At 42.4% G+C, this 27,851-nt stretch overlaps 1 protein-coding gene across 5 annotated transcripts; it reads left to right on the forward strand.

The window, feature by feature from the left end:
- LOC139329894 (lisH domain-containing protein ARMC9) lies at nt 1–25,981 on the forward strand. Of its 5 annotated transcripts, XR_011602111.1 has the most exons (27): nt 1–259; nt 729–883; nt 1,188–1,313; nt 1,538–1,708; nt 2,157–2,312; nt 2,422–2,514; nt 3,892–3,916; nt 4,538–4,695; nt 5,021–5,119; nt 5,816–5,851; nt 7,642–7,676; nt 7,773–7,884; nt 7,979–8,071; nt 9,228–9,318; nt 10,291–10,414; nt 10,799–10,938; nt 12,659–12,735; nt 13,330–13,404; nt 13,819–13,909; nt 14,229–14,281; nt 15,640–15,738; nt 16,129–16,244; nt 17,145–17,314; nt 17,835–17,940; nt 21,376–21,425; nt 22,234–22,424; nt 24,867–25,972. XR_011602111.1 is itself a non-coding variant. In XM_070960515.1 (26 exons), the coding sequence occupies exons 2-26, from the start codon at nt 809–811 to the stop codon at nt 24,887–24,889; spliced, it is 2,535 nt and encodes an 844-aa protein (XP_070816616.1). In that variant the 5' UTR covers nt 2–290; nt 729–808; the 3' UTR covers nt 24,890–25,981. The 5 variants fall into 5 exon arrangements, 4 of the variants coding, with proteins under 4 accessions (XP_070816616.1, XP_070816617.1, XP_070816615.1 ...); XM_070960515.1 differs by lacking the exon at nt 21,376–21,425 and having other exon boundaries at nt 2–290; nt 24,867–25,981; XM_070960516.1 differs by lacking the exon at nt 21,376–21,425 and having other exon boundaries at nt 2–290; nt 798–883; nt 24,867–25,981.
- Nucleotides 25,982–27,851: the final 1,870 nt, after the last annotated feature.

A 27,851-nucleotide genomic window follows, 5' to 3' on the forward strand; every position in this document is an offset into this window, starting at 1 on the left:
CTGAGTAGAACAAAATGAGATGTTTTTTACGAAGAGTTTACAATTACAGTTGTGTGACTATTTACGACATTTACCTCTACTTTCCAGCCTGCATACCCTAACCATTTGGTTGCTAGGTGTTTTAGCGTCCTATCTGTGTACGGTTGCTAGCTAACGCATAGCTAACAAATGTTAGCCGAAGTCAAGTATGTCAGCCTTGTCGAAAATGGATTGTACAAGTTTCAGTTGCGGACGAACACACTGAAATCGACCTAAGCCTGTATTCGCCAAGTAAATGATGCGCGAATAAGGTGAGTATTCTGCTTACGTCTTCTCTTAACCTCAGATAACGTTGACTGATTAGCTTGTCAGCTAGTGCTAGCTTGCCACATTTTCGCCGTGTTGATGTCGCTGAAGTTGTCTATAAGTTGGACATTATGTTGAATTTCAAAAGCAGAAATAACTTGATTTCTGCGTTCTCGCTGTGGTTTGAAATATCGCTAACTTGAGATGCCTGTGTTATTTGGTTGAGAATATGACTATCATTTACTTAAAAACCTTTGTACTGCTTTACCTTAATGTACGTTAATCTAAGAATTGAGATAGAAACACAAAGATTCTCAAATCTGTTGCACCTTAATAAAACGAAAGCGCTTTGTTGACGATGACGATATTAATATCAGCCATGTAACAGTACATGGTACATGGCGCCATGGTACATGGTGCCATGTACTGCCCTATACTTACAGGCTGTGCAGAATGCTTGAAGGAAGTCCAGACATTACTTAATGAAAGCAGAAATCTTGTTTACTTTAAAGGTTTTGGGCACATGAGTTCCAGGGAGGCAGCCAAGATGGGGGACATCTTGGCAACCGAAGCCGATCTACTTGGGATGATCAAGGAGGTAACCAATTAAAGATTTGAGAAGGCACACAGAGCAGCATGAGATAAGATAAGATAAGATAAGACAAGACAAGACAAGACAAGATAAGATAAGATAAGATAAGACTTTATCGATCCCACACTAGGGAAATTTAGTAGTTAGTATGCAAACCAGAATGAGCACCAATACCAGTCCATTACAATAAAACAAGATGCACACCTGTCCTTTACTGAACTTTGCTTGGTGGAGCATGATATTCTAAAGACATTCGTCGAGGCACGAGATGTGCAGTTTGTTTAAGCTGTGCTTTTTTTGTCTCTTGTAGTACCTTAAGTTTGAGGACTTTGAGGAGACTCTTCACAGTTTTGATAAGGAATGCAGAAACAAAGGCAAGCTCGTCTCAAAGCCTCAAGGAAGTTCTCTCAGAGACTCAAAGATTTGTGTCGTTCAGGTAATTGATACACGTCTCATAACTTGTTGTTTTTGCAGGTTTGTTGATTATTTGTGGAGCTTGCAAGTGGGGATGAGCGGGAAGAGTAGCGAAAAGTGGATATTTGTCTACATATGGTTAATTATTGCCATGCGGTTGCTTCAACCTGGAAATAGCCTATGTTTTAAATATTAGTGTTATGACTTATTGTTTTTCTCATTCTCACTTTTCTTTAACTGTTCTAGAAAGACCTCCTGAGCTCTTTTGATGACGGAGACCACAAAGTGTTCTTTGAGCTGTGGGCAGACAACGTTCCCTCTGAGGTAAAAGATACAGACGCCGAGGCCCAGAGCCTGGAGTTCTACCTTCACATCCACTTCACCATCTACCCACTGAGGAGGCACCCTGGTCGACATGTATGTAGATCCAAGCTTTTTTGTTTGTTTGTTTGTTTGTCCTTATAACAAGAGTGTTACTTTTTTATATTATCTCAAAAGAAAATCAAACTGTCTTGCAGCTCCTCTCTTCCCTGTAGCTGAATATCATAATGTGCTATCTTCAGAATGCCCACTAAGCTGTGCTACAGGCTTTTACTCAGTGGGCTATCTATGACGATGTTGTTGCACCATACAAGGACTTCTTTAACATACCTTCCGCTGTGTAGATCATTGTACTTTGAGTGTATTTTTGTATATAAAGTTATTCAGTTTTCAGTGGTGGTAGCAGGCTAAGAGACAGAATCATATAATTGAAGAGAATGTGTGCATGCAACAGAAGAAGGGTTTTGATTTATGTAAAGGACTTCACTGACATTTTGTTACTGACTTTAAATCAGTTGACTGGAAAACCCGACTCTGTCTCCAGGACCGGGCTGAGTTTGAAGAGCGGATTTCTTACTTCAAGCAGTATCTGGAGACTCGGGGAGCAGCACTGAGCCAGACCACAAAGTTTCTGCCTTACTATGCCCTACCTTTTGTTCCAAACCCCACTGTCCACCCCTCCTTCAAAGACCTTTTCCAGGTGCTGTTGATTATTGCCAACTATTATTACATGTGCAAAATTATTGTCCAGTGCCACCTTCCAAATAAACACAACCATATTCTCTTCCAACCTCATTACATATGTTTAGGATTCCTGGATGCCACAGTTGAAAGATAAGCTGGAGCAGTTTCTGTCAGTGACACTGAAGCCGTCCAACACCCCGAGGCTTCTGAATTTATATGTATCCTTTATCATGATTTGCTCACATCATTGCTAAGAAAACCACCAGAATACAGATGAGTGACTTTGTATTTTTGTTTCAATGCCATTGCTGTTCTTAGTGGTGTGAAATGAGATGCAAATCTAACAGGGTTTTTGCAAATCTAACAGAGTCAAATGGTTCCTGTATTACAGATGGCACGCACTGCCACCACAGATGAATAGTTGTAGAGGAAAAAGAACTTTTATCTATGACTTGCTCAATTCAACCTCTTACACTGCCATTGAATTGGATATTTGGCAGTGGTGTCCTACTAAATGGCCTGTGGTTAACTGTGTTCATACAGCACCTGACAGCCCTCACAGAGGTGGATTGCATAACTTTAAATAAAAGTTGCCTCTCGGAATTGGCTTCAAAATACTAAATCAGCTAGTGGGGAAAACACAACTAAATCTACGGAGGAACAACTGGGGGATTTAACAGAGGCCAAGTACAGAGTGATTTCCATTCCGCCTTCTGGCCGAGCTACACATTTAAATCTCAGCTAAAAAGCCTTTCTGTCGGTGACTAAAGAATTCATTAACAGTCAGACTGTTGCCCACACCTGGTCGTTTCATAACCTGCAAACAAGCCCTGCCTGATTTGTGTTAATAATTTGCTGGATTTGAATATATCAAAACCAAATCTGACACAAACTCACCTGAATCCCTTCAGAGTAGAAGGGCAAGTAAATTATTGTTGCTTCTGCTGAAAACCCAGTGAATTTTCCTCTTTGCATATTCACAAAACTAAACCTTACCCCTACTGGCAGAAGATCAAAACACACAGATTAATATAGCAACTATCATCTCAAGGGCTGGTCAGATAAATCTTTATTGTGTGTATATAAAATACAAAGGAGGTTATCTAGTAAATACTGTAATCTCTTAATGTGCAAACAGTGCTATGGGCAGCACTTGTGGCAGCTGACACGTGAAATGAAAATACATGAAATATGACCGTTCGTCAAGTGGCCTGGCTACGTAAATGCACGTAAATGAACTGAATGCCAGCTGTGTTCGCTCACACAAGGGTTTTATGAAATGGATCTATCCCTCCCTTTAAAGCAAACTAGTATTGATCCTGTATCAAAACTTAAATCGCGTCAAACAATAAAGCCGATTACCTTAATCATAAACAAATGTTTTCTTTGACAATAACGCCCAGCTTAGAACAGGATACATGGCATACTGTGTGTTTGTCTTACGTCCTGTCAAAGTAAGCACAGCATTACATCGTCATATATGCTTTCGTTGTATGTGTTTTCTCTATGTTAGAGCACTGGAACAAATACAGTAGGGATTTTTGATTAGCACTCTGTTGTGTTCTAGTGTGTATTCTTTAACAGGCACCATGCAGAATGAGGGAGGAAGGAGTACTAAAGGTAGAGACCTCTCTCCTATAATTTACCTTTTGCAGTGTATTGCATTTATTATATCTGTCAAATTATATTTATCATGTGAAATAATACCCCACTGCAGACTTCCTATATGACAACTTGTGTTTGTCAGTGTCAGTTACTCAATGATTTCTCGAGTAGGTGGTGTAATTTTTGGCTTTCATTTCACTCTTGAGTCCGTATTCTGGACAGGAGTAAAGACTTCTCACCCTACTGTGGTGCAGAAATACAGTTTTTCAGATAAAGGTTCTAAAACTCTTTTTCACGGTAAAAACACAAATGACAAAATGCTGTTGTTACATAACTTCCATGATTTAATCACCAATGTTTTTGGTGTCATTCATAATTTGTTGGCTTATTTAACTGTAATAAAATTGTTAATGGCTTGTGAGTAAGCAACAGCCACAGTAATTCAAAGATACTGAAGTGATAATGGGAAGCCTTGGGTTGATCAAGGTTGTTAGTCAGCACTCACTTAAAGAGAGAACCATCATCTGAAATTCTGACTCTTAACCTTAAAGTTACACAGATTATCATTCATGATAAAAAATGTTGCTTATTTGTTTGTGTTTGTTTTCTGCAACCTGTGGCTGTGTGCCTGCACAGAGGCCATACAGCAGTTACAGCTCCAGCTGGTCGAGTCGGACCGCCGCGTTGCCAGCTACGTGCGGAAGTTCCACAAGATGCAGGCCGACTACCACAACCTGATTGGAATCACTGCTGAGCTGGTTGACTCGTTGGAGGCCACCGTCAGTGGAAAAATGGTAGGGCGGCTTGACTGTGGGCCAAACAAACACACCTTCTAACACACAGCCTACAGGACACACAGAAAGAGACGCACACGCGCAGGCACAAACGAGCCGATGAGCGGTTTAATTAGGCTGTTACTCACACATGTAAAGGTCACAGTTGTATATGTGTACACAAAAAATCCTTTTATGCACATAGTGTACATTTAAAATGCACACACACGCTACTAGGTGACACGGCTGCTAGGTGACACGGCTGCTAGGTGACACAGGGACACAAAAATGGCAACCCTGCTCTTCCTCCCTCTGTCCATACACAGTATCTGCTGTGTTTTTGCAGATCTCCCCTGAGTACCTGCAGAGTGTGTGTATTCGCCTGTTCAGCAGCCAACTGAGGCAGAGCGTGGTGCAGAGCGCCGACTTCACCAGACCCGGCACTGTGAGTGAGAGCACGCGCACTTCTCTCTTCTACCTCTTTCCTCTTCACACCTCATTGGTAGAAGAATAACAAAACACAAGGCCTAAAGGTTAGATGATTTTAGTACAAGCACAGAAAGTGGACGGACTGTTGATAAGAGCCCAGCAGAGAAAACTTCTCTCAGGGCCTTGCGTCACACATGTTGGTCCAGTTGACTCTGTGTTTGAGAAGGGTTTTTGAAAGATGTTTGAAAAAGGAGGGTTTATTCTGCGACTTGCATCCTGGAAATAGGTGCTGGATCCTGGTGTTGCGTTAATCTACACACATGTGGAAAGCTTGTTGAAAAGTTAAACATACATGACATAACTCTGAATGTAGGGAATGAACAATTTCGAACACGTCACAGTGGCTCACTCAATCTAAAGTTTATCAAGCACTTTTGACACTTTCTTTTACTCATTAATTTAGATGTTATTGCTTTTAATTTAACAGCAAATAATTAATGAAAAGGCATAGTTGCCGTGATTTGATAGCTCTTCCAGAGTGACTGAACCTAAACTGTCTGCACCTAAAACCTCGACAGTCGCGCTTATTGTCAGTGCTTCATCGTGGTGTTGAACTCTGGTTTGTTGAATCTTTGTTTCTTTCAGTTTTGAACTGAACAACTTCTTTCTCTGTGTTTGTGTTTTTGCGTGTGTGATGCTTTTGTCCACAAAGGGATATTACTCTATGAGTCCCTATGATGATGGCTATGTAAGTTTCATATGTTTTCATCTTTACTTCCTGTCATCGCTCAGGTCCCCACTACTCATCTTGCTTGTGTCTCACCGTGTCTCTTCCTCCTCCTTGCGCTCCTCCTCATCTCCTTGTCTTTATCTCTGCATCCCTTTACTTTACTACTGATTTAAATTTCTTGGCCTGCCTTTGTACTCAGTCTATATTCCCTATCGTTTTCCTCTAGCTCCTACTCGATTGCCCCAGTTTAACGGGATGTTTGGCCTCATTTGTTGTAAGAGTGACCTCTTTTGTTAAATTACAGTAGTTTGAAAAGAGGTAACCAGAAGACTTTATACAATTGTGATGGTTCTTAACACCACTAATAGCAGGCACTCAAGTTAAACATAAGATATAACATCTTCAGATCACTTTCATGGGATGAAAACAGCCACAGCCAGATTTCCCACTCTGATTGCCAGAAGTTGTTGGACAATAGTGAACATACCTTGTAACCTGGATAAAATATTTGTCTCAGCTGTAACTGAGACCTGAGAGACCATATCTGCCCTCACATAAACAAGCAACTGTTCATCTCCTTGCAACATAAATCCATAATTGACCCTAATTATCAGACTCTTTATGCCTTCGCAACATGGCAATGGCTCCCACAGATTTCTTTTTGCTACTCCGCTGTGGTTAGCTTGCCGCAGGGAGAAAACGTGGATGACACCGTGGAGCAGAGCAGTCTGCTTACACAATAACAACAACAATAGATGGCCTGCAGTTGTCGTCCCCGCGGCCATAAACAAGTAAATGGTGACAAGACATGCTAAAGAGGTGAATAGAATAAAGGCATCTGTTATGTAAACTGTGCATTGTCTGAGAATCCAGGTCAAGCCTTTGCTTTATGTCCCTGAAATCTGAGAATAAATGTGCCCTTAAAATCAAAGGTTGTATTAGCCTTGTAGAAATTACTCTGTCTTTTTTTTTCTTCTGCCATTGTTGCAGATAAATCATTTTCTTTGACCTCAGTATTTTCTTAGCTTTGTTGGATGTCACTCTCGATCGGACTGGCGTCCAGGCACCCCAGTGTCAAATGTCTCAGGGAAACATGTCCTGGTGCCCTTCAGCGTTCTTCATGGCGACTGAAATGCTTAGAGAGGAAGGAATTTGGGAAGGAATCCAAGTATCAATGTTCCCCTCCACTTCCTTATTACCTACTGCACACCAAAGGAAGAAAACGGCCAGACCACCTGATACCTCAGACGACGCAGATCACTGCCCCGACCCTACACTGCTCCCGCTATAGCCCTAACCACCCAGGCTTCAGATTGGATTTCAGGCCTCAAAATCCCCATCCCTTTTCAATAGTAGAAAACACCAGTAATTAGTTCTTTCGCCCTTCCTCCACACCCACACCACCACCACAATGATATACTATTACTCCATTCAGAAGCCTCCATTTCCTTTTCTCCAAATCAACAACATGCAGGACTGAGGTTTAACAAGCGAAGGGATGGCCGTTTCACACTAACCTGCCCTCTCTGGTACCTTTAAGTTGGTGAATTATTTTTATGTCTTTGTCACTGACTGCATGGGTGACGTCGCCAAACAGAGCCGCACTGTATGTCCGGGGACTCGGCATGCTCCACAGGCATGATGCATGCATGTCCAAATAACACTAATGGCTCATTTAACCTATCTAACCAGATAGTGAGGATGAAAAACAATGAACAGTCGCATGGGTTACGTGTTCCACACTTCAAAATATGAACGAGATGAAATGTAGCCTGAAATATTTCTCGCAATTTTGCTCTCACTTACAGGCCTCCTCGATGCTACGAGCCTCCATTGCGCCGCAGTAAGTTTTAAATTTACAAGGCTGTCTGCTAATCTGTGCAGTTCGATAAGTGCCATGATAAACCATGGCCGACGTGGCTTTTTTCTTCATCTCCAGGAGATCCAAGGAGGTGCCAATGCTGCCCTCACTGGACTATGAGAAGCTAAAGAAAGACCTGGTGGAAGGCACCGACAGACTCCGGTCCCTGCTGCTTCAGGCGCTGCGCTGGGTGAGTATTCCTGTTCTACACAGTGTATTGACAATCTCTGATTCCTCTTATGCCATGTGTCAATTTTATTTGCCTGTTCCTCTCATTTTTTCAGAGACTGACTCGCTCCCTCCCTGGTGAACAGAGAGACACAGTGCTTCAGGCCTATATCATTAACGATCTGCTGGAGCGATACAGCACTAAACAGGTGGGACCATAGGACTGCTTTTAATGTAATTGTACTGTGATATGTTTTGACACTATATAGCAATTACTATGGCCGAATTCTCCCTGAATGTCTCCTGATGTGAACTGAAATGACAGTGATTTTGTTGTTCCCAACCTATATTTCATGTAACCACCAAAGTAAAAAATAACTTCTTGTCTATTGGCCTCAATGCCCAATTAATCCCCAGGCTCTAATTTCGGCCAGGCCTGAGCTGGCAAATTGGCACCTTTGATGGCACGCGATATTTGTTTCTCACCTGCCAATGACTTAATGTTGCAAAGTGGGTGAAGAGCATATACTGTACGCAAACTGGACATTTCAGCTGTCAATTAAATCTGCTGGAGGCTTCTTATGGCGTCTTCCCAGCCTCAGATTGAGTAGCAGTCTCTTGAGCAATTTATTTAACAAAAGGCCTTAGCAGGAAACATTATATTCCACATTTCAACCTCTCAAAAGGTTTTCAGAAGCCTCTCTGACTCATGTCTTTCTTACCTCTTTATTGTGTTTTTGTTCTTTTCTTCTTTTATTTTCCTTTCACTTTGCCTCCCCTGAACCTTTAGCTTCAGGGGCCATGGTACAGACAATCCCTTTCTAGAGGAGTAACTAATCCTCACCTCACACCTGAGCTCTTTGTCTTGGTACTTGCCACGGTGCTCCTCTAAATGACACCATTTACTGTAGAGAGCCATAATAATTGTAGAAGGGTATCAATTTCTTGTAATCAAATCACAAACATAAATGTCCTGTGTTTCACAGTGCCCTAAAGCACAAATGACCTTGCTTTAAGGAACAGACTGTCCATTTGGAGAATCAGGGTTCCCAGTGCGATGGTCAGCTTGTGGTCATGCATGTACATCTTGCCCCATTCGGTTTGATCGGGCCAGTTCCTTATTGCTGTGTGGGTGGGTTTTTAAAATCTCACCTTCAACCCCATGCTAACTTTACTTCAGTCTATTCTGCCTTTCGCGCTCTTACAGTACCAGATATAGCAGAGGAGCCACTGGCATTTATCAGCAGTACCCTTGTGGTCGGCTCAGAAGTTTGGTAGTCTTGTGCAAATGGCCAGTAAAATGTTGCTGTTTGTTCCTGAAAGCACTATATATTTTAAACCAGCCTACATTTTCTCTTTTTGTAGAATACCATGCTTCATTTAATGAGATCCAAGAACGAGATTGTCCGCCAGTACATGGCTCGTCTCATCAATGCCTTCGCTTCTCTTGCAGAGGGTAAGTGCTCAACTGGCATTACATTTGGTTAAGCATCATTATTTCTTTGTAAGATGAGTCATTGTCTGGCTGGATGCATTTGATGACACAGATTCATGGAAGACCTTTTATCATAACTTTACATTCAGGTTTGAAACCGCTAATGATCCTGTGTAGCAGGGAGCCAACTATGGTGGATATGAATTACTTTCTATTTTGTAGTAAGTGGTTGTGCTTAGATTGTTTTGTAAGAGAGTTATTAGTTAATGCTCATTCTCAACCACAAGGAAGATGCCGCAGTATGTTTTGAGCTCGGGCAGCACGGTGGCGCAGCAGGTAGCATGAAGGTTGCCGGTTCGATCCCCGGGCGGGGCCTTTCTATGCGAAGTTTGCATGTTCTTCCCGTGCATGCGTGGGTTCTCTCCGGCAGACCAAAAACATGCTCATTAGGTTAATTGGTGACTCTAAAATTGCTCCTAGGCGTGAGCGTGAGTGTGAATGGTTGTCTGTCTTGTGTGTTGCCCTGCGATCGACTGACGACCGGTCCAGGGTGTACCCTGTTGTTGTTGGTTTCTTTGTAGATAAAAGAGCTTGGTCTGTACCAGCTCTATATGGAAAGTGTCCTGAGACAACTTCTGTTGTGATTTGGCGCTATACAAATAAAATTGAATTGAAAACCCCCGCCTCTCGCCCGCTGACAGCTGGGATAGGCTCCAGCCCCCCCGCAGCCCAGAAAGGGATAGGCGGTATAGACAATGGATGTTTTGAACTCCTTGGAACTAAATTTCTTCCCAGTAACAGATAGAGGCTGAAATATTGGTAGAAAGATATACTCAACATTGATGAGTCCTGTCAGCTTTGCGTTTGTTAAGGAGATAATTCTGCTGTGTTGCCCTCATAAGTTGTAATGAAGAATTTAGTGGCAAAGTTATGGCTTTTCATTGCTGAAGCTTGTAAGCTGATGTCAATTCCATGTTGTGTTAACGTTTGCAGGTCGGGTTTACCTCTCCCAAATCCCCATTCTGCTGAAACTTCTGACAGAGGCACTCAGGACAGAGGGAAAGGACTCCCTGACCAGAGAGAATGTGCTCGTGGCCCTGCAGAAACTCAGCCTGAGGTAAATCTTCTTGTGAGTCTAAGACAATCTAGATATATATTTTCAATTGAGTGTATATAATCGGAAACTACATAGAGCAACCAATCAGGAAACTGATATTCTCATTTTTCCGTAGGTCAATATGGCAGTATTTATAGTGTATAAAAGAACAAAAACTATGACCTCAAAATCTGATGGATGGAACAGATTACTGAAATTAAATTGAAATTTCATTTGAAAATCTCCAATTTTCTCTTTGATTTTAGTCCAAACAAACTTCAATGCTTTTTAACTTCTTTTTTCCCCTTGGATATCAACCAGGAATCCTGTGCTGTCAAGGAACACAAATATTTAAGTTAAATTAAAGCTGATTTTAATCCATCATTTATCATCATGTCTCATCAGGAGGAGCCAGCAGACTGCCATGATAGCAGATGATCTGATTGGCTGGCTTGTGGATGAGCTGCAGGATTCAGACTGCCTGAGTGACTACACCCTGGAGTACTCTGCAGCTCTGCTCATGAACCTGTGCCTGCGAACGAAAGGTAAAGGCGAGGCACAGGTAGATAGATACAGAGCAGAGGCACGGTGGAATAATTGTAGAATGGCTCAGCCCTTTTGAGATTTAGCTGGACTTTTCCTCATAAGACACTTTCATTAAACATATGAGTAGATTGTGTGCAAAACACCAATCAGGGTATCAGACAGAACCATTCGAAATCAATACTGAGAGAGTTACTGTGCTTTAGAAAGGGCCCATAATTTGTTTGAATATAAATGTACAATAATAGCTTATAACGCATTGCTATCAGAGCCTGACACGCTTCTCTGCCAGCTGTGAAGGAGGATGACAGTGAGATGCACCGCTGACCGCTCCCTCGTGTCGCTGTTTGAATTTTACTGGAACTGCTTGTTTAAATCACTGTTTGTACAGCAGCGTGTTATAACTTCCAGTAGGAAGCTGGATTCACTTGGTTTACAATGAACAGTCCCATGCACACACAGCACGGTGTGTTTGAATACGTATCAATAAATATGTTGATTCACACATCATGCTTTATTTTTGAGCTTGACAAAGGCAATAAGCTGAAAGCATTTGGGGATAAAGTCTAGATTACTGAAGGGAAGTTGTGCAACTTAATTTTGACACAGCTACATTTAAATCAAAAATGCACAATTGTAGTGTACTGCTACTACTACTTCAATGAAAAATATGGTGGAAAATTTGAACGTATTAATAGTTCATGATCTCAGCATAAATCAGTTTGACCTCTTTCAAGGCCACACAGATTCTCTGTCTAATTTTGTTCCTGTTGGCTGATTTTACTATGGCCAGGGTAAAGATCATTATTTTCCAGTTTTGCATTCAATAGAAATATTTGATTTTACAGTTTTTTCTGAACACACTGCTGTCTGGTGCACGCTCCATATTGTTTCCTCTTACACCATATGTGGAGTGTATCTTTGTTCGCGTCACATGTCACACACTGTGACCAAAGACACTCTTTCTCAGTTCTGTCTCATGCCCAGGGCATGCTTTTTATGGAATACCACAGTAAGATACTGCACTGGATTGGCATTTTATTTGTGGTTTTGTTATTTTACACGTGGAGAATGATAAAACAGATATGATGAAAATGTCATGGCCAAACGGCAAGTCAATCCAGACCCAGCCCATATCGTCAACTGGCAGCCCGCGGGTCATATCCAGCCCGCAGAATATTAATAGATTCAAAAAGACCCAGCCTGTCTTCAGCTTGCCAAACTCTGGTAATGACCCAAAAAGTCTGAAGTTCACATGCTCAACAGATAATCACGGAGAATAAAAAAGCTTGTTTGTTAGATGCAGGAGGTGTCACATTGGTTTATTTTCACTGGCCAACTATTAAATTTCTACAAATACTGTAAATGTAGTTCTAAGTATACGTCTTCGTCAGGAATAAATCTGAAACCTTGTTTTCCTTGGTTTGTCACGTTATATTCCAGACCTTTGAGCTTGAAAAAAAATCAGATACAGACCTTTGAGGATTAAGTTTAAGAACCCTCTGGGCTGGAGGGAATCGCTAATGATTAATCATTAATTAAACATTAATCTAACTGAAAGATCATCTTTTCTTAAAATGGTTATAAAGTCACATTGTAGGCTGTGTGTGTGTGTGTGTGTGTGTGTGTGTGTGTGTGTGTGTGTGTGTGTGTGTGTGTGTGTGTGTGTGTGTGTGTGTGTGTGTGTGTGTGTGTGTGTGTTGGATGGCTGTCTTTGTGCAGGAAAAAGGAAGTGTGCAGAGAACGCCAAGCATGTGCTAAAGGTTCTAACTGACCTCCTGGGACATGAGAACCACGAGGTGATACACACATCCGTCAACACTTGATCACAGATGTTTCACGCACGATGCATTTAACGCCCACACAGAACACATTCTGAGAGGTTGAAAAACATGGACGCAGCATCCACAGAGTACCACAAAAGAAGCATCTGGCAGAGCTTAACTACAACTTAAAACCAAACACCAATGTTGATCTGTTGAACACAGATGCCAGTACCCCTGTAGCACAAGCGGACATCATCCAGGCCTGCCATAAAGTTTATGATGCCTCCTGGAAGTCTTGATAAAAACCGACCATGACTATGACCATGGGCCGTCTATAAAGCATGAACTGCCATAGCTTCAGCAACTTTATGACAGGTTGTCAGTCATTTTGGAGGGCCATTAACATAAGCCGTTGTAGTCTCACCACTGCTAGGATTTTTTTGTCTTGATCACATTGTCCATCCATAAGAAATATACTGATACTTGGATCCACTGCTTAAGCATTCTTTCTTCTTGGCATCCATGTTTCCTTGCTGTAGGGTGTTCATACAAGCTGTTGCTATTAGGCCTGAGATCATAACGACAGACTCTATGTGTGTGTGTGTGCGTGTGTGTCTCTTTCCTCAGATTCGGCCATATGTGAATGGAGCCCTGTACAGTATCCTGTGTATTCCCTCTGTGAGACAGGAAGCCAAAGAGATGGTGAGATAGCAGAAATGTCTTCAACTGCTTGGAGGAAACAGACACAGTTTGTGTTTTTGCTCTGCATGTGTGTCTTTATGTCACCACACAGCCAACATTTGAAGGGGAAAGAACAGATGCTCAGTCACATGACACAGTCACTGTACCCAGAGACTGATGAGCTGGTGGGTTGTGTTGGAAGGCTAATTGTTCCTCATGCAGTGAAATTTTGGGTATGGGTACAACTAGGCCCGTCCAATCGAACAAAAATATAATATTTTCAGATGCCTCAGACATGACTGATCAGGGCTTTGCACAAATTGGCACTTTTGAGCCATGCCGAGCCTTTGAACAGCGAGTCATTCTGAAGCTAACTTTCAGCTGTGTACACATACACTGGTGTTAACATGACAGTTTCCCCCCACATGTGTGCAGAGTGTAGAGGAGATTCTCGGCTGCTACAGCAAGGAGGAGAACCCAGACCTCAACAGACAGATTGAGTTCATTATTAAGCAGTTAAACTCAGGTTGGTGAAGACAGATCTGACCGTACATGTGTTGTGCTCTATGAATGCATATTCATACAGGATGTACTGCCTGTATATGTACAAACATGTGACATGTGACAAGCTTATTTAACACATGAGAAGTGTCTTCACATGTGTTAAGTAATAGCAGTTAATTGTTTTTGAGGTACTTGATGAAACAAAATCCCTTGTTTTTTGGTTTTACAATGTAAACTGTATGTGCCTTCGGAATTATAATCCAAACTGAAGCCGTAAGTGTTGTTTATTGGAAAATGTATTGACTTGTTTAATCCTTCTGCTGTGGCTGTGCTGCACGCAGCTGATGAAGAGGGGCCAGAGTCAGATGACGAAGAAGAAGAGGATGATAATGATGTATGTCCTCTCCTCAAACAGTTACACATTGATAAGTTAATGCTTTTCACCATCATATAATATACCCATACACACATGAATTCAGCACAGCTATAGGAATATATGAACAAAAACAGGTCATAATCAAGTGAGGGTGAGAGGAGGCCAGAAAAGGACACCTCATATTTGACACCTTTCCCAAACCCGTAGATGGCAATCTCTGTATGACACAGATATTGGGTGTCTCCCACCTGTTTTTGTGCATTTGCATATGTTTAAAGGGGGGTTGATGGGCCCGGTAGATTGGATTCTGTGGGAAAATGGGTTATCAAGATAAGGTATATGGTAGTATTTAAAGTGCCTGGAGTCTCCAAGGTACACGTGTGCATATGTAAGCGTACGGTATGTGTGTGTCCTACTCTTCGGCTCGTGGTCGCATAAGAATTCCTCAAGTGTGCTCTTATTGCATTGCCTCTGGTCTGAGATGTAGTGTCTTTGTAGCCGCTATTCATTTACCATGGCTGTAAGGGTGACCCGATACATGTTAGCCAGTGTAGACTACACTGGTCTCTTGTTGGTGCCATGTATTGTGTTAGTGTTTAACCCATTTCATAGTCACATAAATGTTACTGCGAATGGTCAAATTTGAAACATATTCAAGTAAATTAGGCGCCGCCAAAGTAAACAGTCTCAGTAGTCAACACACCTCCAAGGCATTTACGTAACTGTGTTGTGTAAGGCCACATTGTTAGATGAGCTTAATGTCTTTCATGGTCACTTTGAGCTGTCGAGTCTGCTCCACCTCCAGAGGCTGGCCACTCTCAGTAGCAAAGCTGCTGGGCCTCATAACGTCCCTGGTCATGTCCTAAAAACATGTGCCAACCAGCCAGCTGATGTCATTACTGACACTCTTAACATGTTACTGTCACAGGAGGGTGTTGCCACCTGCTTCAATCATCATTATTGGCCAGATTTCAAACAACAATGAGAATTGTGAGGAAATTAACAATCTGGCAGGGTGGTGCACAGAACAACCGAGTGTGTTCTTGTATCGATTTGTATTTATATGATTTATATATATGTGTTATATATGGAAATCAGTAACTGTATGTATTGCTTTTCTTGCACAACCCTGTGTGACAATTTATGAACCTTGAAACTGTGATTATTGGTGGGAGACTTCTCATAAAAGTTGTAGAAACAAGGCCTAGGCCATAACAACATTATTTGAGTCATACAGTCACTGAATAAAGTCGGAATGACTGGCACTGCATGCTGAGGTACCCTTTGGTGGCCATATTTCAGATGTTTCTGAAGTACATCTTCTGTCCAACTTGTGTAATTTTCATTGGATTTACAATGACCGTCTTATGTGACAGGAGGATTTAATGGAGACAGACCTTGACACAGATGAGGTCCTCCAACCACAGCCCAGGGAACTATCTGGGGAGAGTCTGCTCACCACCGAGTACCTTGGGGTAAGATCAAAACACACACTCGCTACACTCTTCACTATGCACAAGTTCAATGAACATGTTTGCTAAGCAGACATAAAAAGCCGTTCTGTCTGTCAGCGACCAAGACAGCTGTACACACACGATTATTGAGGTTTGGTGGTTGTGTGTTCTACACAGTTCCAGCTTCTGCAAGCTGCAGCAGCTAAAGGAAATAATACCTTTGATGAGGGGAAGTGACGGTGTTGGTGCCATGAGTGCTGAGGACATTATAGACCTTAGGAATTGTAACTTTGTAAGAGTTTTTGTTGTTGTGCTGCTAAATGTCAGGTGGCTACAGGGACCACAGAGAGAAACAACACGCAAAAATATTCCAGATATATAAAATGTATATAAATTCTCTCTGTTCTCCAGATTATGACCAACATGGCAAAAGTGAAGAGGAAGTCAACCTCTCTGCCCCAGCCAAGTGTTGACGAGCCCCTACAACGACCAGTCACACCAAGTTGTCATCGTAATGTCAACGCGGCGTAAGTTCAATACACACACACACACACACACACACACACACACACACACACACACACACACACACACAGTGTCAGACAGTCCAAATTGTAGTTCACTCTTAAACTGACACTTCTAATTCATTTTGTCTGAGTGTCACACTGACAGTACGTGTGCAGGATAAAGTTGAGTGTCTTGTTCAAGTTTATTTGTTCATTGTACAGGTACAGTAGGCAGTCATTTCCAAATAATGTGTGAAGCACCAGGGAATACTACATTTAGATACAAACTCCTGACATCCAGCTTTTTTTCCCTTAAGGTAGACCAGTTTACAACAGCACAGACAGCTTGTAGTCTGACCAACAGGTGATTTTTAATTATGCTGCCCCCTTTGTTCAACCACAATTTCCTACAGCCATTAAGAGCAGTGCAGCAGGTCAAAGAAAGAATGGGCTCAGGTACATTTTGCTATTAATCACTGCAAAGCCCGACTTATTTGTTCACGTAAATGAATGAGACAGCAGACGGAGACTGGAACTGGAACCGCTCAGTCCTGAAAGGCAGATCATTGTTAACGCAAACTGTAGGCGAGACCAGAGGGATCAAAGAACGAGTATTATTTTAGAGTAATGGATATGACAGCTGTGAGGGATTGGTGTCCTTCACATGACCTGGCCCTATGGCCCCAGAGATAAGAGAGCATCAACTCACAGCAAGTAAGCGATACACTTTTTTTTTTGTTACATAATAATTAAAACCTGTGGCAATGATCATTTTAATTTCTAAACAGTGACGTTTAGATATTTACTTAGGGAGTTTGTTATGTCAATAAAACTGTTTTATGATGTGCTATAAAAAATGCTTATCAAAGTCCGAATGCAAGTTCTTACAAAGCCTGCTGTTTGTGTTTGTGTCATATGCAGGGATTATCGATCCGGCAGTCAGGGGGTTGAGGGTAGCAGGGACAGGGAATACCCTCTGAGAAGACAGAAAAGCGAGGAAGGAAGTCTGCCTCCTTCCCGACACAACTCCCGACCTCCTACACGCTCTGGCAGTCGTCCCAGCACTGCTGACTCTCTGCGTCACAGCATCAGTGAGCGCATGTTATTTACCTTCCAAATGTCATTACCAATACATAAATACTGTACATGTGATAGTTAAATAGTTAATAGCAGTTAAATAGTACATCTTTGACTTTGTCACAAAGCTGTGGCTCTTCATCAGATCTTTGCTGTCAGATTACTCATACTTAATACACTTTGTGTGTGCTGAAAATCAGCTGCATATTTGTGGGACAGTTTAATTTCCCTTCCACCTTCTGCTCGTTGTTTTGTTTTTATTACGTGCATTTGATGTGATGCCCAGTGTCCACTAGGCAAGGAAGTTCCTCCGACATTCTTAGAAAGCAAATGGGATAAAGACTCAGCAAAATGGACACGAAATGGCTAATGACATATTTTGGCTCTCCATACTAACTAAAGTCAGTATGACACCAGGTTGTGCTTACAGTGACCATAAACGCATAAAATCGCTGTTTTGTTGTTTTTATTTAAGTTTTGAGTTTAACTTAAATTTGCTTCATCTTTATCACCTACAAACACACACACACTCAGACTCAGAGTGTGGGCGGTTGTCCCAGGAGTCCGAGTTGGACAGGCCATATGAAGGGCAGGCCAGAAAAGGACATTCCCAGGAGGAACACAATGGACTCTCTGCCAGGTACCTGACACACAAATATTAGCTGCAAACACAGACACATAAAACAAAACTTTCTGTTTTCAATTAATGTCGCTGCAAATAAAGGCTGAAACTTTATGAGCTCAACAAGTTGCTATATTTGATTATATTGATTTGGATTTGGTTGAGACCTCACACAAAAGAAGAGAGGCATTGCTAAAACTAGTAAGACAAAACAGACATGAATGCAGAAATATCCAGTATATTCCCATGGTATTTGTCCTGAGCACATGTTGCACAATAGCGCTTATTATACATAGAATGAGTACATCATCGCGGACTGTCTACCAGAGCAGCTAGACTGTCCTTCCAATAATCAGCCAATGGCAGACAACTGGAGAAATCCTCTTGGAGGCAGTGATACTGCCATAACACGACGGGTTTCCTCCACTTTGATGAAAACACAGAAGTTAGAAACTGTAAAGCTGTTCAATCAACATTCAAAACTTGAGCCAGAATGGAGCAACAAATACTGTCATAGCTACCAGCCTGAGTGTGTAAGCTGCTACAAAAATGGCTTTGAGCTCAGATGACGCGCCAGGCATTGGCACGGGAAGATTTGTAGCAGAGCCACATCCTGGTGATCATTGTCAGGCGAAGCTGGGAGGGGAGTTGGATACAGTGTGTTAGAGCAGCTGTGTGCTCTGCCGCAACCAGGATGGTCTCTGCCATTGTTAGCAACACCTGTGAAACGTTCGACTCGAAAATCATTCCATGTTTCAGGTTCAGTGTCACAAGCATTTCAGTTCAATGAAAAACTACTTCCGGATGACACATAACATGAAATTTAAAATACAAATAGGAGCACTCCAGCAGCAGCATGCTTCAACAGACATTGTGAATCACTGTCACTTCTGTGGAGGAGACAGGGCCTGTCTTGACTGCAGGCTGCTGGTTCAGCTGCTGAAAGAAGGTGGATGCAAATTTTCAGTTCACCGCTCAACAGAAGTGAGTGGGCAGGTCTGTAAATGGTTAGAGGATGAGGCCTGTGCGAAATAAATCCAAACCATTCTTATGCAGCGCCATATTTTTCCTGTCTGTCTGCCACAGACTGGCTGTCGTTCGCTCAGAAACACTGAATTCAGTCAGGGTGAGCAGTGGTTTGTCTTAGGTGCATTCACTCAGCTGTTCATTTCAGTCCTTTTTATGAGGTAGTTGCTACTAGAGTAAGGCTGTTAGGTAATGAGGCAAAAACAGAAAAAAAAAGGTCTAAGTCAGCTCAGAGTAAACTTCTGAGATGTGTGTCAGTGTATTTGTGTGTCTGTGAAGAGATTTGGCAAGAGTATTGATCTACACCGATCTGTGACTCAGCACTGCCAAGCTGGTCTGTGAGACTGTGACATGCGTTTAAACGAGCAGAGCCCACAAAGAGACCTATTCAGTGAAACCTCCCCTGCCTCTCCTCTCCTTTAAATCCCAGAGGAACTTGACTCCTGAATCCCACCAAGAGTAATGAGTCCCGGGAAACTGCCTCAGTTATCCCTGCTCCCTTCTCCCAGTAACGTAAAACACCAGTTTGTTTCACACCAGTTCAGAGACGAGACTTTTATAGTGATAGGATATTTCAGGACGCAGTCATTGATAGCTGAAAAGAATCTTAGCAACACAGAAACTTGGCAAATATCAGATGAGAAGATATATATTTTTGTCTTTGTAGTTTTTTTTTTTTTGCATTCATTTACCCAAGGTGATGCCTGTGAGGCCAGCCAGACTGTTTTCCACTGAGACATCAAAGTTAAAGTCCTCCTCGGGTTGCTGACTTTGTGGGAAGGATTGTAGTGACTGACCATGTTTGCAACATGTTTGGGCTGAACAAGCAAGTTTATGTGAGCTGATAGAGGCCTCCACTTAGTTCAACAAACGGTTTGTAACATTCAGTTATACTAGATGATATAAGGGATATTGGGGCCAAAGTCACTGCTCTGTAAGAATGAGCTGACTGAAATCCATCCATCTATTATCGTATAGGATTGCTTCGCAGGATGTGGGTAATCTGGCTCCTGTCTGCTAAGGAAACTGGAGTTTGGGCTGTCACTGTGTGACTGGAAGTCATGTGATCCTCAGTGTTTCTCACACTCACAGAGACATGACTACAAATTGGCCTCTTTGTGGTTTCCACAATACAATAAGGCCTGGAGCTCCTGACCATCAAATGCCACCCGTTCTCTCTTCGGTGGGAGTTTACCTCAGTGATCTTCTGTGCGATTCATGTTCCACCACAGGTGGACGTGGATCCTGCTCTGTCTGAGCGGCACGATGCCCTCGTTAGCAACCATGATAACCATGGAGAAGTAGCCTGACTCACGTGGAGAACGGGTGCCAGGAGAACAGCCTCCCTGTATGTCAACAAGACTAAGGAGCTGGATCAATGGGGCCTTGATGGAGAGGGGGGAGAGTTTCAGATACCTTTATGTCTGCATCATGGAGGACTTATGATGGTCTGTTCATGTTGACACCTTGGTGAAGAAAGCCCATCAGCATCTTTACCGCATCAGATGCCCTACGAGACTCCAGGCTGCCCCTCAAGCTGCTAAAGATTTTCTATACCTGCACCATAGAGAGTGTCCTGACGGGGAGCATCACTGCCTGGTTTGGGAACAGCACCAAGAAGAACTGCCAGGCCCTGCAGAAGGCGTCGCGGTCAGCAATGCACCATCAGGTGTCAACTCTCAGTCCTTCAAACATTTCCACCAGGAGATGCAGGACGAGAGCTGAGGGGATCATTAAAGTCCTCAATCACCCCGACAAGAGGCCGTTTTCTGTGCTGTGGTCAGCGAGGTCTTACCACTGCCTGAAGGGTTACACAAAGAGGTTGAGGAGGAGTTACTGTCTGCAGGCCATTCCTGAACCAGTGACTTCACACACAAACACAACCTATAATACATCCACCTGCCATATATCACTGTCAGACTGATGGCACCTTTTTTAGCATGTATTATTACTCTTACATCTACACTTTTACTCTATTTTAGAAATGTTTTCCTTATTTTATCCATTTGCGTTTTGTGTTTGATTGCATACGTGAGACTAAAACTCGATTTGATTTTAGGTTGTTCAGAAAGTAAACATGCAGGGAAGATACAATAAACTTAAGGTGATTCAAGCAGCGTCCGGGCAGGTAAAACCTGTCTGCATTTCAAAGTTCCAAAGTCAGACTTAAGAAAGAATCTGAATCGTGGAGAAAAACGCTGGTTTAAATAATGATTATGGCAGACTCAAGTCCAAACAACAATCGCTGAAGAAGAAACTCTGGACTTTGGAACCATGCCTAAGATCTCTTTTGATGACACATCACATGTGTAACTTGATCCTTAGTCTGAATCAGACCATTAGAATCAGCCTTACTTGCCAAATATGTGTACACATGCATGGCTTTTGACTCTGTTCCTTTCCATTGCTCTCAATGGACTGACGCAGGGCTAGAAATAACAGCTGGGTACACGGACAACAAAGCAGAACAAATAAAGGTAAAGAATAGACAAGACTGTTACGTAATATGTGTGTAAAACTGAAGACACACTGCCTGTCATTTTGAAGGTCTTACTTATGATATTAACTGTCAAAAGCTGCAATTTCTAGGTTAAAAAAATGACCAGAAAACACACAAAAATAGTATAAATTGCATTATATATGAAGTTGGCACCTAAGAGTCTGTATGGGATGGATGACCCAACTGATAGCTGTCCCTGCTGGGTATCTTGAAAGTACTGATAAAATAGTCTGGCGTACTGCGACCAGATATAGAGGCTATCGACTGAAACAAGTGAAATGGATGCTATCAAGTGTCGGGGGCAAGAGGCTACTGCAAGGTTGATGCTGGACCCCAAGACAGCCATGATTTCTGTGAAACCTTCTGTGAAATGAGATCTGTTCATGCTGTGATGTCTCACAGCTGCTGAGCCATTCATCAGATAAAAGGATGACCTCTCTGAATTGTCCTTGTAGCCGTAAGCAAGTTACAAACGAGAGTAGCAATGATGAAAAGAAAATAAAAGATAATCAATATAGGAAGCTTTTTGTCTTGTCTCAAAAGGTTGACTTGGTAAGTGTAGCCTTAACATAAATTATGTAGATGTTCTGTACCCATTTTCAACTGTTAACTTTTGTCTTACGTTTTATAATTGAGATTTTTCATAAGCCAAAACCTTTTCCGTATCATGATGTTCAGTAGTGATTTAGTGGGAGTGATTTTCTTTATTCAAATTTATCACCGCTTCAAAGAAAAACTGATAATTTATTCATTCACCTTCTCCCTTTTCTTTCCCTTGTCGTCAGTGGTGATTACATCCCTGCATTCGCAAGCCTTCCCAAGATCCCCCGTACACCTGACACAGCAGCCGGCCAGAGTAGTGCTCACCAGGGTCGAGGCCTGACTCTGGCACCCCAGTTTTCCCAGTCGGAGCCACAGCAGAGCAGCCGTCCAGGCTCTGCCAGCTCCACAGGAGGAGGGGGACGACAGAGTGGAAGTAAGCATGAGCCCCGCAGTCAGCGTTGGCAAGTTTTGGCTGCGGGTGGCTCAGTAGAAATGGTGTATTTAAATCCGTACCGGTTGACACACCTGAATCATCACATCACTCAATCAGTGGCATCACGTTAAACAAAATATAGACATGGATCAATAACAGATGCCCTTTGGTGACAGTAGCTGTTAAGTGGTGTGTGCATACAGGACTGGGGGTGGCTTTTGTCATCCTGTACAACTCTTCCATGCTCAGAACTGAAGAGTGCATTGCATCGTCAATCGGCCAGTGTTGTAAATTTTTGCGTGGGCAGTTTTCCATTTACGCTGAAACTCTCAGCGTCATGTGAGTGTGGCATTCTTCTTCACCTCTCACCTATTGTTTATCCAACAAATATCATCATGTTCCCACTCCTTGCAAACAGGTTTTACCAGAACTGTTCACTCTAGATGCTCTGAAAACAAAAGGAGACATACACAAACATGCAAACAATGGCAAATGTGGAATTTACTGTTAGATGACGAATCATGCCTCGCTTTCCCTTTGGCTCATATCTTAAGATGCACACGCGGATTTCAGGTTTAACAGTAATGAAATGTGACATAACTTGTTTCGAAGCTTTAGCGTAAGAGTTTATGCCATTGCCAGTGATGATACTCAAGTATCAGTTGCTAAACAGTAGTTTAAATGGTCACACAATTTATTCATTCAGTCACAGTTTGATAGGCTGTGAGTTTCTGAAGCTGAGATATTGTTTTTCTTTTATTACTTTTCTTGATATTTGAACATTGTGTTTTAAATCAGCTCAGCCCTTAATGTCTTATTGACTTTTTCCATGACAGTCCTTGAAAATAACTGGAAAAATACTCCCCAATGGCTACCGTGAGTCAAGACAGTATGATTGTGTTGCCGTACGCTGTATGTGTGTGTGTGTGTGTGTGTGAGAGAGAGAGAGTAAAAGTGACTGTGGCCATCACTCATTACCATCATATAAATGCATAAACATTATCTTTCACCAAAAAAAAGCAAAAAAACAAATTGTTGCTTGTCGTTGACCAACAGTGAAACAGTGATATGGTAACTCAGTCCCTCCCCACCACAGCCACATATTTATGTGCTGTCAGCTTAACATCTTAAACATAGAAGTTGAGCCACTGCAGAGACGATGGCCTGATCAGTTGCTCTGGTGCTCTTAGTTGGGTGATAACAATCTGTCCATGCTCTTATGCATCGTAATTGCATTTGATGAGCGAATACCTCCGGCTCTTACTCTGGATGTCCTTACCATAAAGCCTGTAAAAGGGCCTAATGGTTCGTCAAAGCCACCACATCCTCTTGTGTGTGTGCTGTACTTTTGAGGCCTGGCAAGTGTCAGACATCTATCAACTCATAAGGAAGTCACTTAATCTTAGCTCCACTTAGGGGCCAATAAGCAGCGCATGGCAAACAAAATAAGTCCACTTTCACTGTGAGCAGCTACAGCTTTTACTGGTTCGTTCACTATGAGTTCTTGCTTTTAGCTTTTTTGAGCCACTTTCTTTTCAGTTTATTTTCCCTTGAATGCAACCTCTGCTGACTGTCAAGCATTATTATGCCTAATATTTGCTGCTCGGTGGAGTCTGGCTTCAAGGAAGGAACGCCAACCACACGCTGAGACAGGATCCCCTTTAGGCCCACTTTTGGTAAACACATCCATTGTAAGTGACAGAGCGCTCCTTTGGCTGAGGAAAGACAGAGGAGCTGTTTTTGTAGCTGACCACCCACTCAGCCAGCACAAACGAGGAGGGGAGCCGCCGCTGCCTCGCCATGTCGAGAGGATGGAAAAAACGGCATTATCCGACCTGAGTCGGCTTTGACAATGCGGACATCACCTGATGAGAGATCCCTGTTATGTTGCCATGCAGCTACAGAAAGTGGAGGAAGTGCAGCAGTGTGTCTTAGGAATGTCCGTGTGGCAGGATGAAAAATGTGATGAGGAAATCAGATTTGGTTTCTTCTCACTGATCGGAAGCAAAAGAACATAACAGAACTGAAATCCCTCTCAGAGGTACATGGGTGGAAGTTATACCAAGTCTGTCTGAGCTGCAGTTAAAACATTTTTAAATGTCCCGACATTGAACATGTGAGGAACATACAGACACCTTCCTGCCAGTAGTGGACAGACAGTAGTGTCAGACGTGTCTTGATGAGGTGAAACTTTAAATATATTGCCTTTATACTGTTTTCTATTGAGTATATGTGAAAAAGCACTCTGTTTTATTCATGTTTTACAGAATAAAGATCCAGAGTCATAATTTGGAGGCCTGTCCAGGTTCAATATGTAGCATGTCAAGAGATCTTTATTTAATTATTTTCTTTTTGGTGATTAACAGTCCTCTACCATCTCTTCTTCTCCTCTTCATCGCCCCACCTACCCCACATCCCTCCCTCTTCTCTCTCCTCCTTCAGGCAGCCAGTCGAAGAGGAGGTGAAGAGGGGGCTGTCACCATGGAGTAGCACTATCTCCCCGGGAGCATCAGGCTTCCTGTAACATCATCCCCCCAGGTTGTGATCAGGGTCAGGGCAACAGAGATGGTTGAGGATCAGCGGCAGCAGCAGCAGGAGGAGGAGGAGGGGCTGGAACAATGTGAAGGATTGTGGCTCTGTCTTTTTTTCCCCTTCTACTTCAGCACAGACTCCTTCTGTAACATGATATGAGGTCAGACAATAGTCACAACCCCCAGGTGATAGTGTGAGGCACATAAATATGGGCAGCATCCTCTAGTCATTACAAAATTTCCTTGAAACAAGGCTGAGATGGGGAAGTACAGGAGAAAATGTTTATTTCCTTTCTCTATATTCAGACTGGCTTTACTAGTTTTCTGACATTAGCACATTCCTTTGCATTTACTTCACATCAGCAGGGATAAAGAGTCCCAGAGACGCCTCCTTTTGTTGATAAATCCTCCATATCTGCACGAGTGGTCAGACTCAAGCTTGCCTGCTTTTAACTACATGTAAACTGCAGATTCAGGAAACCTGACATGACGAGGCATAGAGATGAAATGTTTTGTGATTATCACAAAGTTTAATTCTTTCAATGTGAGGCATGGCCGGGACTTTTTTTTGGTTTTGAATCGATTGTACAGCTATTTAAAAAAAAAAAAACCTTCTGAATGTCATTCTGTACTGTATACATTGATTTTTGACCCAGGTGGAAAATACCCGTCCTTATAAATAAATAATTGTACCAGCTTTATTTAGAATGTAAAACATTAGCTCATATTAGAGTAGCTGCTCTTGTTTAATTTAAGGACATGTTTACAAAGGCAGGCTGGTGCATGCTTGAAAGGAATAAAAAGGACTTCTTATTGCTATTAATATACACTACCATCCATACAACTTGAATTTGTGTGAACGTCTTAAATCCAGCATTGGTTGTATTGTGCATTTGCACAGTTTTCCATGTGTCGTGATGTACAGTTATTTCTGTGAACTGCTACATTTTTGTTGAAATGCAATTTGATAGTAATTGATTTTGATACTTTTTAAATGGTTTTAAATAAATGTATGACATCTCACCTATTTTCTTGTCTTTATTTCTCGCCCCATTAACTTCCTTAAAATTGTTGAACGTCTCCCTTTGATGACTCAAGGTGAGGGATTCGTAGCTGCCTCTGTGTTGAATCATAAATCACCTCCGGCGAGTATCTGGCGTATTGTGCCCACACAACGTTGTGTGCTCGACTCTGCTGCTCTGCGCAAAGAAAACAGTCTTTGTGTTCAACTCATCAAGATGTCACACAGCAGGAAGATTTCTGCTCTCATATCATCTTGTAAACTGAAGGATATGTCACACTTGCCAACTTACCTGACAGCTGCACCCTTACAAAAGATCTGGTGACACGCTGAAGTCTGCTGAAAGTCCCCATGAATAATTAGCATTAGCCGTTTACTCAAGCACTGTGTTAATCCATTGTTGTTGTTTTTTTGACCTGAAGTTGGCACAAAGCTTAATTTGTCGTCACTCACAGATGGATGGATCGATGAATAGATCGATATGTCCTCCAAAATTAAAAACAAATTCTTTGAAAGATACAGATTTATTTGTTAATTTGTTGTTAATTTAAAATAGCAATTACTGCCACTTCAGTAACTGTCAGCGAAATAGATCTTATCCCATGAATATCTGTGTATTATCAGACCATTGGAAGCCTGCATCAGTGGCAGCTCATTGGGATCCTTTCAACAATACACAGTAAACACTCTTTAAATTAATGCCAAGCACTCAATCTTGCATGTAGAATCGTAGCGCAAATGCTCCCCTTTTCATGCGAGCTACTGTTTATGTGGCTGGAAAGCAGATTTCTTGCATAGCTCCGGACTACTTCCTCCACTGAGCCCAGTTTCAAAGCATGAAGTGCAGTTACATTACTTGACAGTCTGCGCCAATCCTCTCCTGTTCCCATGGCCTGGACGGCACAGGTTTAAACACCTTCTGTATCCCCTGAAAAGACATCCTCCTATGAGGCTGCTGGCCCGCTTCTCTCAAATCAGGCAGTTCAAGTTTTACAAATAAACAGGTGATTGGCAAAGTTCCCTCCACAGTCTAAAACAATGGATGATACAATCAGTAAGACGCTGAGCTGTACCTTCCCAAGGTGAGGGTTAACTCTACATCATGATTATTCCCACGTCGCGATCTGAGCCTCTTTCATGGCAGACATTCGGATAAGCACAGGTGAATATAAAGAAATGACTAATGGCTGAATCCTGTTTAGCTGCTTCAGTTTCAGGGTCCTGTTGTCGTTGTCATGCATGCCAGCTCATTGTCACACTGGACTGACTTATTGTGAAACTAGAATAGAACAGGGGCATCATAAATTTAATTAGTAACACTTGTGCTTGTCCTTGTATGACAAGTCAAAATGTCTGCTGTGACTTAATCTACCTCAGTTTACCACACTAAAAGACTTATTGTGTATCAAGTGTTTAACACCCGAAAATACTCACTGACACCTAGTCAGGACATGACTTCATAACACAGGGATGGTCATGAACTCTCCTCTGATATATAAAGGCTTCAGGGGTGACACAGCGAGTTTTAGCAGGGAAAGTCTGACTCTCACGTGGTACCCGAAGGGGTGACACATTCAGCAATTAATACTGTGGACACTGGCAGTGAGCAAGCAGCACAATGTGAGGAAACAGGCCACACATGACACACTGACGCACTTGAGGCCAGGTGGCTGTGTAACCCTGAGCTTGAGCCACGCTGATACTGTCCAGCTGTAACGGCGACAGAGAGGAAGCTGCTGCTTTCTATCAAAACAAAAGTGTGGATAAGGTCTGGAGGATGGGCCTCGCAGATACGAAGAAGAAGAACATGCACAAACATTCACACGCTATGCTTCGTGAAATTATTTCACGGCGCCAGTGGGGACCCAGTTCTTT

The sequence above is a fragment of the Chaetodon trifascialis genome, chromosome 4 (genome assembly GCF_039877785.1).
Source record: "Chaetodon trifascialis isolate fChaTrf1 chromosome 4, fChaTrf1.hap1, whole genome shotgun sequence".
Taxonomy (NCBI): domain Eukaryota; kingdom Metazoa; phylum Chordata; class Actinopteri; order Chaetodontiformes; family Chaetodontidae; genus Chaetodon; species Chaetodon trifascialis.

Coding starts and splice junctions, on each gene's coding strand:
- LOC139329894 (XM_070960515.1), top strand. CDS start 809: ATGAGTTCCAGGGAGGCAGCCAAGATGGGGGACATCTTGGCAACCGAA. Junction 9,319..10,290: donor CTTCGCTTCTCTTGCAGAGG/GTAAGTGCTCAA, acceptor TAACGTTTGCAG/GTCGGGTTTACCTCTCCCAA. Junction 13,405..13,818: donor GACAGGAAGCCAAAGAGATG/GTGAGATAGCAG, acceptor ACATGTGTGCAG/AGTGTAGAGGAGATTCTCGG.